This window comes from Bombus vancouverensis, chromosome 5, assembly GCF_051014615.1.
Source record: "Bombus vancouverensis nearcticus chromosome 5, iyBomVanc1_principal, whole genome shotgun sequence".
NCBI classification, from domain to species: domain Eukaryota; kingdom Metazoa; phylum Arthropoda; class Insecta; order Hymenoptera; family Apidae; genus Bombus; species Bombus vancouverensis.
The window spans coordinates 16568355-16582743 of NC_134915.1; the positions used below are offsets into that span (position 1 = coordinate 16568355).

A 14389-nucleotide genomic window follows, 5' to 3' on the forward strand; every position below is an offset into this window, starting at 1 on the left:
ACATATCCTAATAAAAGTAATTAATTACAAATATTTATTATAATTAATTACATCCTTAATTAATCCTTTTTATATGTGTATTGAATTTGAATTTTGATTTCTTTTATGCTGGCAAATATGCATACAAATTTATTTTGTATTATCGTAATAGACAAATTAATTACTAATAATACAGAGATTATTATACAAACAATATATAAAGAATATAATGGCCGTCTTACCTTTCAAATATAAGACTCTCGATACATCCAAAACAAAGGCCAAGTTTACTTTGACTCAATACTACCATCAACTGCTGACATGAAACATCTGCTCGTTTTCTAAAACTTGGTTCTTTGCGGAGTGTCATTGATAAATTTTACGCTATAATAATAAATAATTTGTATGTTTACTTCTAATCAACTGATTATTTACTAATTTATACAATGATATTTTTTCCATATTTTTACCATTAATGCCTTGTACATATTAATACTTAAAAAATGATTATGCAAATATTAAATAATTAATTAAATAAGCATTGAATAATTCTTATTCTTATTACTTGTGTAGTCTGCACATATTTTAAATTTTACTATTATCTGAAATGTTAATTTATACTTCGTTTCCGTAGATTAATTTGTATTCACAAACAAAACTTTATAATGTGTTCCAAAATATATATGAATTAAAACTGGGAAAATCGAGTTTTAGAACGTGCGACTGACATTTGGATCTGATAGTTTTAGGATCGTATATCTTTACAGCCTATCAAAAACGTTCGGAAGATTAAGTTCAACATTTTACACATAATGTATATACAGTGTACATACATATTTCCAGCTTACACGTGCTTGGCAATTGAAGTCCAAATTTAACCTTAAAATAATTTATATGAAAGATATTTTAGTTCTTTGTGGTGTATCGATAATTTATTTACGTAAATATATTTCAACAAAATCAGACCATTACAATGGCGATGCAAATTCCTACAAATGTGGATGCTGAACAAATTAAATCTGTATGTATTTGTTGTTATATCATGCATTATTCCATGAAAGAACCGAATTAATCTTATATAAATAGATGATAAACGTGTTGATATTCGTTGATGTGAAGATAAAGGATTATAAATTTTATTATGTGAAAATAAAAATAAATTGTAAAGAATAAAAATTTAAATTATTGAAACTTTTATAATATTTCAGGTTCGAGATTTTGTGGCGTCCTATAATAGATTGGTAGAAACTTGTTTTCTTGACTGTATAAATGAGTTTACTACACGAAATGTCCAAGCAAGGGAAGAAACTTGTGCTCTGAACTGCATGGACAAATATCTGAGGATGAACCAAAGAATGTCAGAACGTTTCGAAGAATTTCAAATGCTTGCTAATGAAAATGCACTTGCTGCTCAGAAAAAATTGAGCGCGGGTAAAAAGTCTTGAATGTTGTATCAATAAAGTATGTAACTTAATTATCTTTAATTTATTATTATTTTATTACGTTTGTTTATTGATTATTATCAAATAGGATTGTTATTAAAAAATTGGAAAGAAGATATCAAAGAATTAGGCTTAGAGTCTGCAAAATAAATAATGTTTTAATTGGTGAGATATATATTATGTGTAACGCTACAAACAAATATCAATATAAATACATATGTATTATAAACAATATTAAATATGAAATGATTGACAGATTAATAAATATGTATATTAATTTATCAATCTGGATAAAAATATTTAAGAAATGTATATATTTAAATAATTCTAATCACAGTTAAGAACAATGTAACAAATTTACATTGAATATTTAATAATTTTACATATTAAAAAAGTAATACATGAAAGCACCATATATATATATGCGTAAATAATTTACTTTAAGAAACAAATTAACAGACAATATTGTTCAGTTTAACTTGATTTTGAATGATCAAAATCATGTAATTTTGTTTTCCCATGAATTTCAATATCCATACTATTTGAATCCCATTTGAAATGAGAAAATTGTGGTAATGCTTGCAGCGAATCTAAATTTGACATAGGGCTTATGATTTGTGAATCAAAACTTGTACTAGAAATTTGGTGTTCTTGATTACGCATTATTAATTCTGAATTAGGTGAATTTGGAGGAGTTCTCCTCAATCTCTTGTAACCAGAAAATCGGTTAAATGATACTTGATCTACGCAAATAGCTTGTGTAGTATGTCGAGTTTTATACAAGATTGGACAACCTAAATCTCCTTTTAAACTTAAACTATACAAATTTGCAAGCCGACGAAGTTTTTCTCGCTCAGGCTGTCGCATAGGATGTAATCTAAGCTCGTTTTGTGTAGGATCTTGTAAAAATCTAGAAACTTTCTCATTGGCTGATGTAATAATCGAATATCCAGGTTTATTGTCAACATGCCGACGACCAGCGCGGATTTCTCTTCCGCTGAGACCTTCCCGAATTCTTTGAATTCTTTTCCTATATGTTTTCCTTGTTTCAAGTGTTGTATGTTCAAAATTTCCATGTATTATCATTTGGAATGATAAATCAGTATTAACTTTATCTTCATTAGTACTTTCTCCGTCATCCCACCAACTTGGTTCACCAATCCAATCAGACTGTTCATCATCTCCTAAAGATAAAGGAATCAACTAATTATAGTTTCTATTGCATATATCAGTCAGTTAATACCTTCACGATCTTCATCATTTGTGATAAGTCCAGTTTCTGAATCACTAGATGAAATACTTGAACTAGATATTCTTGAGCAATCAATCCCATCTTCAGTTTGCATTTTGATGTGATTTTTTGATTTTGTATTTCTGTTTGGTTTTAGTGATCTCATATCACAATCTGTAGATCGTTCTCTACAAGACCTCTTACGTTTTCCACACCTACAATAAAAAATTATTTTGGAATTAATTAATAATCTGTAATACTGAATGTAATCTCTTATTATTGTACAATATTTTCATATAATGTTACGATATATATTACCATATTGTTCCATATCTACTTTTACAATCACTTCGAAGAATTCTCCTTTTATTTGCAAGTGTTGCTGACATTGCAACAGTCTGAGAAGTTGAAGGATTAGACTCAGAGTCAATAGCCATTCTTTTAAATTTTCGTTTACGTCGTGGATTTACTCTAGGTACAAAATTCTCATTAACTGAATCACTTTCAATGTTACTAGCATTATTTGAATTAGAAAAACGTGCAAATCTTTTCGTTTGATTAGTATCATCACTATCAGATTGATATTTAGAGACAGTATTACTTTTTGGAATATGGATATCACAAATAGAAGATGAACTGTCATCTGATTGTTTATTCATATGAAGTGATGCTGAAATAAAAAGTAATTATTTAAAGATTATTTTCCAAATTCTTTAATTGTTTTTCAAGTGTTAAAAATTACTTTTCAAAGATTTATAAAATTTGACTTCTTTGAGCAATGAAATATGGTTTCTATAAACACAATCTTGATAACAATCCTCTGTCTGCCTTGTAGAAGTAGACTGGAACTGATTTCATAGAAATGTGGTTAGAATATATGCGCTTGAACTCATTTTAATCTTTATTTGAGATACATTTATATAACATATTAACTCGCGAAGTATTCAAATAATTTCATAGAAAACAAATTTTGTTGTTTTATGTTTTTATTGTTTTATACTTACGAATATTGCCCGTGGAACGAGCCCTTCTCCTAATACCCCATCTGCGTCTCACATTTGCACTATTATTGCTTTCTTCTAATGCCAAAGTTAAATCATGCACAAGTGCCTCCATTTTTACTCTTAAATCCGCTGGTACAGCTTTCAAAACACGCTCCATTTGAAGGATATGTTTGTTTCTAACAATGAATAATAGTAAATATGATATATAATATAACTTAGAAAATTGTAACAGTATTGAAAAATTGTTATGTAATAAATTTTAATTAAACTATTCTACTAAATTATTAAATAATATTAAAGATATAAAATCATCTAATCTATTATACTATTTAATTATAATTGCATAATTATATATAAATAATAATACTATATCTATTAATTTCTATATATTAACTTCGTATATAATTGATAAGTATCTATAAGATAACAAATATATATTATTTAAAAATTAATTTGAATATACTGTACAATATTTACTTTTTTTGATAAGTTTATCTTATACATATTTTTTGTTTACTATTTTACTGATAACAAATTTTAATGAAATATATATTAAAATTTAAAACCTTCGTCTCATTGCTAAGAAGATTTGATTATCAAGAGTAAATTGGTAGCTGTAGAAATTTCGAATACGTCGTCTTTTAATCAATCGCAAGATAAAAAAATGTAACTTCTATGCTTACCTTGTATATATAATAGCGGAAGGTGTAAATTTTCCTTAAATTGATAACATTGTGGAGCAATGTTTTCGTTAGTTAGCAATGAAAAAACGGAAACAAATGTTAGAAATCTGTGAATTACAAAAGTGTTTTCACTTTGTGCCACAGATCCTCACTATCTTCTTTATTTTGGTATGGTGTGAAGCCGTATTTGTACGGTATGATATATGTGTGTCCCCACAAGAAATAATTTGGTCATGGTTCAACTAACTAATCACCGGTATGTTCTAAAACTAAACGGCTATTAACATGTTACATTTTATATATATATATCAGATTGATATCAGATATATGTCAGATATCATATATATATAATATATATTATATATATATGATATAATATATATATAATACGTATGTATATACAAATAAGGGTGATAACAAAAGTACTCATGTATTATTTATTAATATTAAATCAAACATATAAATATTAAATAATTCACGAGTCGTTCTTATGTACATCATACGTAAAATATCAAACTATATAAACTACGAAATGATTCGTTACTTAGATAAATTTTATGTCATAATTCTGTTATCAAAGTAATTTTAATTATAAATAATTTAGAATTATTCATAAGATACCGCATTGAAAATTATGCGCATTGTAAATGCGCCTTCTGCATATTTTTTTCGGCCATTTCCGGTTGTGTGTTTTATGGACGCTTCGTGTCTGTTCAAGGATTTTGTCGTTTCTCGTTCGAGCCAGTTCAAACCGTATTTACGGAAATTAAATAATTTTTGTTGCAGCAAAAGTTTCTTGGATCAATTCGACGTATGAGTGTGATGTGCTAGCGTAATGAGGAACTGCTCAAAATTGTATCAAGAAAAATCCTGGCGGTTGTGTAAATAGCGCGTAGTGGTGTCTGCGCGTATGTTATGCGCACTCGCAGACAGATGAGCGCGGGATTGTGGTATCCAGACGCGAGGGGACTGTAGTACAATTGCTTATATTTTAAAACGTTTGATGGAGTCTTTTATAAAGTGACAAATAACAGAAAATCAACGTTTTTCACGCATAGGTTGTTAAAGTACATAAGATCGGTGTTTGGTCCCAAAGGGGCCATACAATGGACGGTATTAATGTGAATGGCGGGAATGCCGATGGGGCGCGCGAGGATCCTAACCTAGAAGCTGGTAGTGTGCCGAATCTACAAGAAACGCAAGTTAAAGTGGATACCCCTAAAATGGATGAACAGGACGTGAACGGTGACATTAGGAACTCGCCGAAAAAGGGTATGGAAATCAATGTTAGAAGAAAGCTACGTAAGTTCAAGGCAAATTCAACTAGTACCATTGAAAGTGATTCAACATTAAATACAAAAGGACGCAAACGGAAGCTATCGGAGCCTGACGATCTTAGCTCAGAGGAATCTATGGAGTTCAATGGTTTTGATATACAAGGAGATAACGAAGTGGAGCTAGCAAGTCGTGTCTTGAAGAAATTAATTGGTATTGGTAATTATCGTTATGGTCTATTCAAGATGCAAGCCTACATGCTTGCCAGCAAGTGTCATATCATGAGAGCGAAAGACTATGCCAATGACATACTGCACAAATATTGTATGTCCACTTTTTGTAAAATTTGGCTTTTTATATGCAGCAGATAGTTCTTGATTGTTGCTTTATGCTGTATAAAAATTACATTTATATCTACTTCATAGATTTGTTAAAAATAAAATGTTTGTTTATGGTATTTTATGTACACAGAGATAGTTTCAACAACCATGATCCACTTTTGTCGTTTTATGTTTTTGAAAGGGATCAATGCACAATTTACAAACAATTTTATAATGCTATTAATAAAGATAAATATAATGCAAAAAATATTTATTTAATTATAAAATACCATTGAATTTTTAAAACAGATTTTCTTGTAATTGTTAAAAATGGGTGCTCAATATTTATGCAGTAAGCTATTAATGTTATGCTTAGAACAGATCATTATTTTTGTAGATGTATATTCTTTAAGAAGTAATCATTTGAATTAATTTTTAAATAAATATATTTGAAATCTTAGTCAAACATACTTATGTTAATAATACCTCATTTTACTTTTATAAATAAGGCATGAAATTGTATAAATGTAGGCTATGTATATAATAGGATGCTATATTTTCAACATGTTTGCATTAAATAAAATTGTGATATAAATATGTATTAATTTATGAAGATGTGTTGTTTCAATTATATAGATACTTTAAAATACACAGAATTTATAATGAAAAAATTAGGTAGCATTAACATGATTTTTTGTAGTTGAAGCTGAAATAGCAGAGGCACAATTGGCAAAACGATTTAGATATAGTATAAGGAAGAATTTTGACATGAAAAAAGATGATGAAGATTCGGGTGATAACAGAATGCACGATGGCGACTATGTATTAGATATAGATAAAGTAAAGAAAGAAAAGGAATCTGATAAATCAGAAACGGAATCACTTGGAATGCCAAATACTGCTGAATCAGAAACAGAAGCACAGAAAACAGATGACACTTCCCTTAAGTCAACAAATTCATCATCCGCAGCCAGTAGTCCAGCAATATCAATAAAGTCTAAAGGTTATCGTTTATTACGTGGAGTTAGTCCAGGAAGTACTGGGAAACAAAAAGTATCAAGTGATATATCAAATCCAGCATTCAAAGAGCCTTTTAAATATGGTTGGAGACGAGAATTGGTATTTAGAGCAAGTAATGATTCTAGTCTTAAAAGAATGGCTGATATCTATTATTATACACCAAAGGGCAAAAAGGTTAGAAGTTTCAGAGAAGTAGCAGAATTTCGTAAGTATAGTTTTGTATACTAATAATAATATAATATAAGTAATAATTATAGTAATATGATATGTTTCTTTTTAGTTAATACAAAAGAGTTAACTATTGATAATTTTACTTTCCTTAAAGAACCAATTGGTCCTGATGATCCGGAAAAAGAGATTATTCGAGATGCAAAAAGAATGAAGGTAAATAACTTGCTTTATATGTATTTTAATATACGTTTATTAAAATTGTATAAAATGTTAACTGTAATTTGAAAATAGGGGCCTGGAATATCAGTTAATACACCAAGAAAGAGTATGGGGCATAAGAGAGGTACACCTGGTAAAAGGGTTGTAGAAGAACCTGCATCAGCGCCTCTTCCAGTGGCTACAAAAGCTGCTACCAAATCACCAAAAGCTATATCAACAGGATTTAAGGTGAAAGTGTCTGCAAAGAAAACCCCACACATAAGTATGCATTAATATCAATATGAAATTTTTATTTCTATTTTGTTAAGTAATTACTACATTATTTTACTGAAATTGTTTTGTGCAATTAATGTCTTTATCAAGTAAAAAATTCACATTTCACTTCTAATTACTATATATAGGATAACCTTATTTAGCTTTGATATCTGAAATATTTTTGCTTAATATTTATGTTAAATTTTGAAACTTCTAAATTATATGTTCTAGTTTTGTCTAATAATTTATTCCAGTGAGGAAATTAATCACTTATATATATATAAGTAGAAGTTTCTACATATAATTTTTAAGATAAATTATTATTTTCACAAAAATTTTTGTTCAAATATGCATAGCAGAAATAAAGTCACCTTCTCAAGAAAGGGAGGTACTTCCACCTCAAAGAACAAGTACAAGAAGAAGTCAGCTACCTGTAGAAAAACCATCACCTCCTAAACCAAAAAGACAATTAACGTGAGTGCCTGATATTTTAATTATTTTGTTATAGTGTTCAATTGTAATTAGTTTGCAATATTTAAGGGTATCCTAAATGCTTAATAATTAAACATGATAATAATCATATTTAATATGCTTTAAAAAGGCCCAATGAAAATTTTACAGCATGTGCACCTTTAAATTTTTTCATGAAAATAATTTCTTAGAATTTTATTATATGTTTGATATATAATGTACAATGTATAAAGATATATACAATATTTTATATAAAATTGCACCATTGCATTTTTATAGTAATTATTATTGAATAATTAATGTATTAGTTTTATTATCAAATTTCATATTTTCTAATTATTCTAATTATCTAAAACTTTCCTTAATAATTGTAGTAAATGTTCTTCTTCAATGAAGAAATGTTAAAAGAGAAAGTTTTACATTTTGCATTGTAAATTAAAAAATACATTAGAGCACATGTTGATGATTAAAGTGCATGCTCTATAGCAAATATATATAATTACAGAGTTCAAAATTTTATTTTGAAATAGTTCAAATTTTCCCTTCTATTTTTTTTCATGGCTATATGTCCTCCTTTATCCTTTTGATCCTTAAATCCCTTACTTAAATTACTTGTTTTATTCCTAACCCCTTTCCCCAATCAACGCACATCTTACAGGCCCAAAGTTCAAGAACCATGCAGTATAAGATGCTCAACCAGTATGGGGTTGATACCAAGCTTACAATGTCGTGCGTGTCTCTGTTTATATCATCCTGAGTGTGTTGGTGGTATAGGGTTTACAGGAGGTGACAATTATATTTGTAAGGTAAGTTTTTTTTATAACAAAAGATATATTTTTGTAAATTTATTTTAACTTATTAAGCAATTTTCATATTAATATTTTGTAATATTCTTTTATAGTATCATATGTGAACAGTATAATTTTTTTCCAAATTTTGAGATTCCTTTTTTAAATATCATACATATTTTGATATATTATTTCAAAAATTTATTTTTAATCCTCTACTTATTTTTTATTAAATATATTTTAATAAATTAAATAAAAAATTTGAAATACATATTGGCTGACAGTAATGATATGTTAAATAAATGGCGTTAATTTTGTTGTAGAACTGTCAACAGGATACTAATGAATCTCATCAATCTCAAACGAATCCATCTTTGACACCTCCTCCACTGATACCAATCAGTATGCTAGGTGCACAAAATACAAAATCAAAACATCAAGTAAATCTAAGCCCTCCAAAGCTTCAACGAATACCCAAATCTGATAATGCAGATTCACAATCGCGGAACGCTACTAAAGTGTCAAAAACATCCTCTGCAACATCACATTCTCCTTTAAATTCAGATAATAAAGAAAGCAGTTGGTTTGCTCAAACAGAAAGCGAATTTTTACAAAGTCATGATGGAATTTTACCAAAACCGGCCCAAAATATTGCTCTAATGGGGGGCAAGAGATATATTGTTGTACCAAAAAATAATGCTATGGCTGTTCAGCCAGCTATAACTGTGAAACCTGATAAAATTGGTGATAAACCTCCTATACTTCAGGATGGTACACTTACGGATATATCAAACGCTGTTGACAATTCTATGTCCACAAAAGTACGTACTTCTTTAACAACAAAATTTGTGGAAAAAGATGCTTTTGATAAATCAATTGATAAAGATGTGTCAAAAGATGCATCGCATACAGGACTTCCACCAAGTTCCATAATGGAGAAAACCAATGAAACGTACAATAGTAATGATAGAACTGATATATTGACAGCAACTAAATCACAAAATGACTTATCTAGTACAACAGATCTTGCAGTAGAAAGTAAGAAATCAGAAAATTGTAACGCAATTGAAAAAAAGAGTATAGTAAAGAATTCAAATACAACTAACACAAATAATGACTTATTTAAAGTAGATACGCAACATTCTGTGACAAGTAGTTTGGGTACTGTTAAAATAAACAGCAAGTAAGTGTTTGTTTCTCAAACACACATATATATTTGTTTTACTTCCTTTTTTTAAATATTTTCTCCAAATAAGTTAAGGCAACTCTCTTTTGAGGTTTTGGCAGTTGCTTTGTACATATTGTATTTACAAGATATACGTGTTTTTCAGTGATTTTATATCATGTATATGTATATATATATAAAGTATTTCATTTATTTGAATATTTTTATAAATTTTGTAGAATTATTTCTATAGAATGATTCTATAGAACTATAAAAGAAAATAATGCATGTAACTACATATCTTTTTCGTGTTATATAAAATTTATACAAATAGTATTGTAAATGCAATATATACTGACGTTTATTATATTTGGAAATATAAAAGTTCGAGGTGGAAAATGAATTTGATTTTATCTTGTGATCGAAGCACACTGCCTTAGCTTCTTAGAAATGCGGCCAAATTTTCGTGACATGTGAAAAGTGAACAAAACAATCACATATCGTTGGTTCTTGCAGGTATTATGTAATTGTAGTATCAAAGTAAATGTTTGTATTTTAATTGAAAGCCTTTTCTAAAAATGTATGCAGCATATTGGACAATACATCATTTACATTCATGCTACAATTACAAATACAGCTACTGATAAGTGCTTCAGTGGAAAAAATCTAATTCATTTTTACTTTTTATATTTGCAGATATAAAGACATGTGCGAGCTGAAACACAAAAAATCTCTTAGTGCGTTTTCCCAAAAACGTCCGAAAATCCTTGTTCCTCATGATTTCCACCTCCTATTTATGTTTGTTTTTTTGTTACTATACCTCCATTCAATTACAGAACGATAAATTTTCGACCTTTGAAAGTTCTTTCAGAGGCTTTTATTTACATTTAATTATTTTCCATTTAACGTAGCTAGTATAAAATTATCGATTATTATTATTGTAAATCATTGGTCCTTCAAAAGCCTCTTTAAAAATCATAATATTCTTTTATTAAATAAAAGATTTCATCAATAGTGTAAAATTAGTTTCTTTTTTTTTAATTATAACCAACATCATACATATAAGAAATGATACCCTTATTATATAGGCCAGTTGTTTTAAAAGAAATCACCTAAAAATATTTTTATTTTAATACTTTCAGAAGGAAACAAAATCGGCAGGACAAAGAACAACAGCAGCATTTTATGGATTCAGTGTGTGCTGGTTATCATGCATTGCTGCGCATATTTCAATACCTTAAGGTACAAGAATTACTTCGGGCTGCAAGAGTGTGTAAAATGTGGCGAGATTTGGCTGCGCATCCTTCTCTGTGGAAAACTGTACGAATGAAAAATAGTCAAGTAACAGATTGGGATGGCTTAGCAGATACATTACAGAGGCATGGTACTCAACATTTAGATCTTCGAAAAATGCTTGTAGCAGGCGAATCTGACAGCATTTGGGAGAAGTTTTTAGTAGTAATACCACGTGTAACTAGCCTTGTCAAACTAGAATTATGTAAATGTCCTGTGATGGTTGTTGAAGAAGTTATTAGAAGTTGCCCTCAATTAGAAGTATTGAGTGCAATGTCGATAAAGTGTGACTCCCTAAATTTAGAGTCAGTTGGAAATCTTAAACGTTGCCAAGAATTAAGGCTTAAAGCAATCAGTGGTATGTCTTTGAAAGAAGATCTCACACCTCTACAGGAATTAACGCAACTAACACAGTTGGTAAGTATAATTGCTTTTGTCTATGTTTTGCTTTAATTTTATACTCTTCTTTCTTCTAATTATATTTTCAATATTTAAACCAAATTTATACTTCACAGAGCTTGACATCAGTTAAGGAACTTGGAAAGAAGGGAATCAATATAATACAAGCATTAGTTAATTTGGAAACTCTAGAATTGGGTGAATGCTCAGATTTTCCAGATAAATTTGGTACTACAGTTTTAATAAAGTTACAAAAATTAGAACGTCTTAGGTTGGAGAAAGGTCAAGGCTCATGTTGTACATTTGACATTTTGGAAGGTGTATCTAAGTTACAAAACTTAAGTCAAATGGAACTGGTCAATTTTGATGTCAAAAATGGCTTTGACAAATGTCTTGCAAACTGTAAGAATATTAAAAGGCTGTTAATTATTCCAACGTACATATCTCAATCGGCAACGTCTAACAATATGGTGCTTGGTGGTGTTACTGAATTATCAAATAATTTGACGCACTTTGTATGGGGCGTTACACTTGAGTTACTTAGGGTTACAGAATTATTTATTGATCAATGTAATCTAATAATAAGTAAACAGATCACTGGCGATGCGATACCAGTACTAAAACCGGTACCCTGTCTAAAGTTAATCGAGGATGTTGAAGATGAAAATGACAATCAAAAAGGTACTTATATGTACCTTTAAAATATGTGTATCCCCATTTATATTATATAAAAAAAATGTGAATGTGTTTTAGAATTAATTCTATATATTTTCTTTTATTTTTCAGGTGATGACAAACAGGAACCGAATGAAACAAATCCTCAAGTGGATATATTACCATTACCACAACTCCAAAAACTTTTATTAACTGCCTTGCCTAAAACGAGGGTTAAAATCTTGAAGATTCCTTTCCATGCTACGTGGCGACAAAGCATTTCAGATACTGCAACACAATAGAAGAAAATGAAATAAAGTGTATGAATACATATACTAAAAAGGAAAGAAAAATACCTGATGTGAGAAAATTAAAAATTTTGTAAATTTGACTCCATAATGTCTGCACAATTTACTCCAATACTTGCGCGTTGGATCAAAAGTAATTTAATATTAATATACTATGTGTTTTGTAGTCTTTAATTCCCCTTGAATAGTGTATTGATACACTCTACAGTAACCATAAATATTATTCTTCTCGAATCCTTTAGTGATAAAAACAGGGGACCACAAATGCATCACGTGCTATTTTAGCTGCAAAGCAAAAATTCATGAGAGGCTGGTATCCTTGTGGAAATTATTTAAAAAATTATGAAAGTCTCAACATTTGTAGATTACAGTACATGGAACGTATGTTCGCAAATTATTTGGTATACTGTAATGTGTATCCACGATGAACAGAATTGTCTGAATTATAGAGAGAGAGAGAGAGAGAGAGAGAGAGAGAGAGAGAGAGAGAGAGAGAATCATAAATGTTTAAAATAATTAACTGAGACTAAGATATATGAAAATATCGCGCACATTTATTAAGGGGATAAAGTGTATTATTTTCGGTTTTTACAAAGTGTAGAACTTTTATGACATACACAATCCATTGAGTCAAAACAAATTGTAGTTTTAATTTCGTGGTATGAAGTGAATTTCGATAAGTTTCTATTGAAGTAGCAGTAAAAGAGGAAATCATGTTGTCTATAAGGCTCTATTTAGAGGTTAGGCTGTATAAATAACGGTACATATTATTAAATTATATAGTAATTGTATGTGTATCTTTAGTATTTAAGATATGAGTTTTCCGCTGCAAAGAAATATTAAGCAGTTAATGGGCAAAGTTGTAGAATGTATAATATACTTATAATTTTGTATAACGCGTAATTAAATATAATCTAAAGACGTAATGATTTATCTGTACAATTTACGCAATTACGATAAATTTCCTAACCAGGATATTTGAATTCTCTGCCGATTAATATAGATGTTTCAATCCCTATTCTTTCTCGTTTTTTATTTTTCTGATAATATTTACGAAATGTATAGCAATTGAAAATTAAAGTCGGAAATTAAATTTTATATTCAGATAATAAAAATAAACAAACGCGAGACATTTTTAATGCAAAAAATTGCACATGTAGTTTTAAGGTAATAAAAAACGTTCGCGAGTAGTGATATTAGTAAATAAAATATTTCAATTAATGATATTAATTAATTATACCAATTTGTTGTTCTTAAATAACTTATATACTTATTGTCCGTATTTTGATTGCTTTTGTAAAAAATTTACAATTAGTTATCTTACTTTGCAGCGGAAAAATGTTTTATTACGTTATTTTTAGTTGTACACAAATCGAATAATTTATAAATTTTAAGGGGGCCCTAAAAATATATTCTTAGTAAATGACTTAAATATATAAAAGAAAATATTTTTTACGTTAAATATAAAATGTGAATATTATAAAATTAAATATAAGGATAAACATAATTGTGGCTGTTAGCCTTAATACGAGTATTACAAAGAATTTTATATCAAATTAATAAACGTTAAACTATTGGTAATATTTATCTTTTTCCAAATTAAAATCATTTTCCAAATTTTTGTTTCATTTACCACATATTTTAATTTGTTTATCTATTAAATTTAATTATTTCCTTTCTATTGCCCATCTTTCTTCTTGTTATTTTATATA

At 28.7% G+C, this 14389-nt stretch overlaps 3 protein-coding genes across 11 annotated transcripts; 2 read left to right on the plus strand and 1 right to left on the minus strand.

Moving 5' to 3' along the window:
* Positions 1 to 711: 711 nt before the first annotated feature.
* Positions 712 to 2535, plus strand: Tim9a (translocase of inner membrane 9). 2 transcript variants are annotated; one of them, XM_076618368.1, is made up of 3 exons: positions 712 to 1000; positions 1188 to 1440; positions 1510 to 2535. In XM_076618368.1, exons 1-2 carry the CDS (start codon positions 953 to 955, stop codon positions 1422 to 1424), a joined length of 285 nt encoding a protein of 94 aa, XP_076474483.1. In that variant the 5' UTR covers positions 712 to 952; the 3' UTR covers positions 1425 to 1440; positions 1510 to 2535. The 2 variants fall into 2 exon arrangements, with proteins under 2 accessions (XP_076474483.1, XP_033193207.1); XM_033337316.2 differs by lacking the exon at positions 1510 to 2535 and having other exon boundaries at positions 714 to 1000; positions 1188 to 1463.
* On the minus strand, positions 1560 to 4612 carry LOC117158542 (G patch domain-containing protein 2-like). Its single transcript, XM_033337553.2, has 5 exons — positions 4340 to 4612; positions 3657 to 3832; positions 2971 to 3322; positions 2665 to 2867; positions 1560 to 2605 (listed from the first exon to the last, which is right to left on the minus strand). The coding sequence occupies exons 2-5, from the start codon at positions 3811 to 3813 to the stop codon at positions 1896 to 1898; spliced, it is 1422 nt and encodes a 473-aa protein (XP_033193444.1). The 5' UTR covers positions 3814 to 3832; positions 4340 to 4612; the 3' UTR covers positions 1560 to 1895.
* Positions 4613 to 5006: 394 nt separating this feature from the next.
* LOC117158613 (uncharacterized) lies at positions 5007 to 13695 on the plus strand. 8 transcript variants are annotated; one of them, XM_076618359.1, is made up of 11 exons: positions 5007 to 5611; positions 5702 to 5833; positions 6635 to 7159; positions 7235 to 7338; positions 7417 to 7606; positions 7956 to 8073; positions 8729 to 8876; positions 9182 to 10041; positions 11166 to 11733; positions 11832 to 12396; positions 12502 to 13695. In XM_076618359.1, the coding sequence occupies exons 1-11, from the start codon at positions 5446 to 5448 to the stop codon at positions 12669 to 12671; spliced, it is 3546 nt and encodes a 1181-aa protein (XP_076474474.1). In that variant the 5' UTR covers positions 5007 to 5445; the 3' UTR covers positions 12672 to 13695. The 8 variants fall into 8 exon arrangements, with proteins under 8 accessions (XP_076474474.1, XP_076474475.1, XP_076474471.1 ...); XM_076618360.1 differs by having other exon boundaries at positions 5702 to 5827; XM_076618356.1 differs by having other exon boundaries at positions 5007 to 5313; positions 5398 to 5833.
* Positions 13696 to 14389: the final 694 nt, after the last annotated feature.

Excerpts from the sequence above, each read along its gene's own strand:
- Tim9a (XM_076618368.1), top strand. The coding sequence starts at position 953 with ATGGCGATGCAAATTCCTACAAATGTGGATGCTGAACAAATTAAATCT. Across the intron at positions 1,001-1,187 it reads ATGCTGAACAAATTAAATCT|GTTCGAGATTTTGTGGCGTC; the intron begins GTATGTATTTGT and ends ATAATATTTCAG.
- LOC117158542 (XM_033337553.2), bottom strand. The coding sequence starts at position 3,813 with ATGGAGCGTGTTTTGAAAGCTGTACCAGCGGATTTAAGAGTAAAAATG. Across the intron at positions 2,868-2,970 it reads AGTAGATATGGAACAATATG|GTGTGGAAAACGTAAGAGGT; the intron begins GTAATATATATC and ends TTTTTATTGTAG. Across the intron at positions 2,606-2,664 it reads AAATGATGAAGATCGTGAAG|GAGATGATGAACAGTCTGAT; the intron begins GTATTAACTGAC and ends CTTTATCTTTAG.
- LOC117158613 (XM_076618356.1), top strand. The coding sequence starts at position 5,446 with ATGGACGGTATTAATGTGAATGGCGGGAATGCCGATGGGGCGCGCGAG. Across the intron at positions 7,160-7,234 it reads CAGAGAAGTAGCAGAATTTC|TTAATACAAAAGAGTTAACT; the intron begins GTAAGTATAGTT and ends GTTTCTTTTTAG. Across the intron at positions 8,074-8,728 it reads AAACCAAAAAGACAATTAAC|GCCCAAAGTTCAAGAACCAT; the intron begins GTGAGTGCCTGA and ends CACATCTTACAG.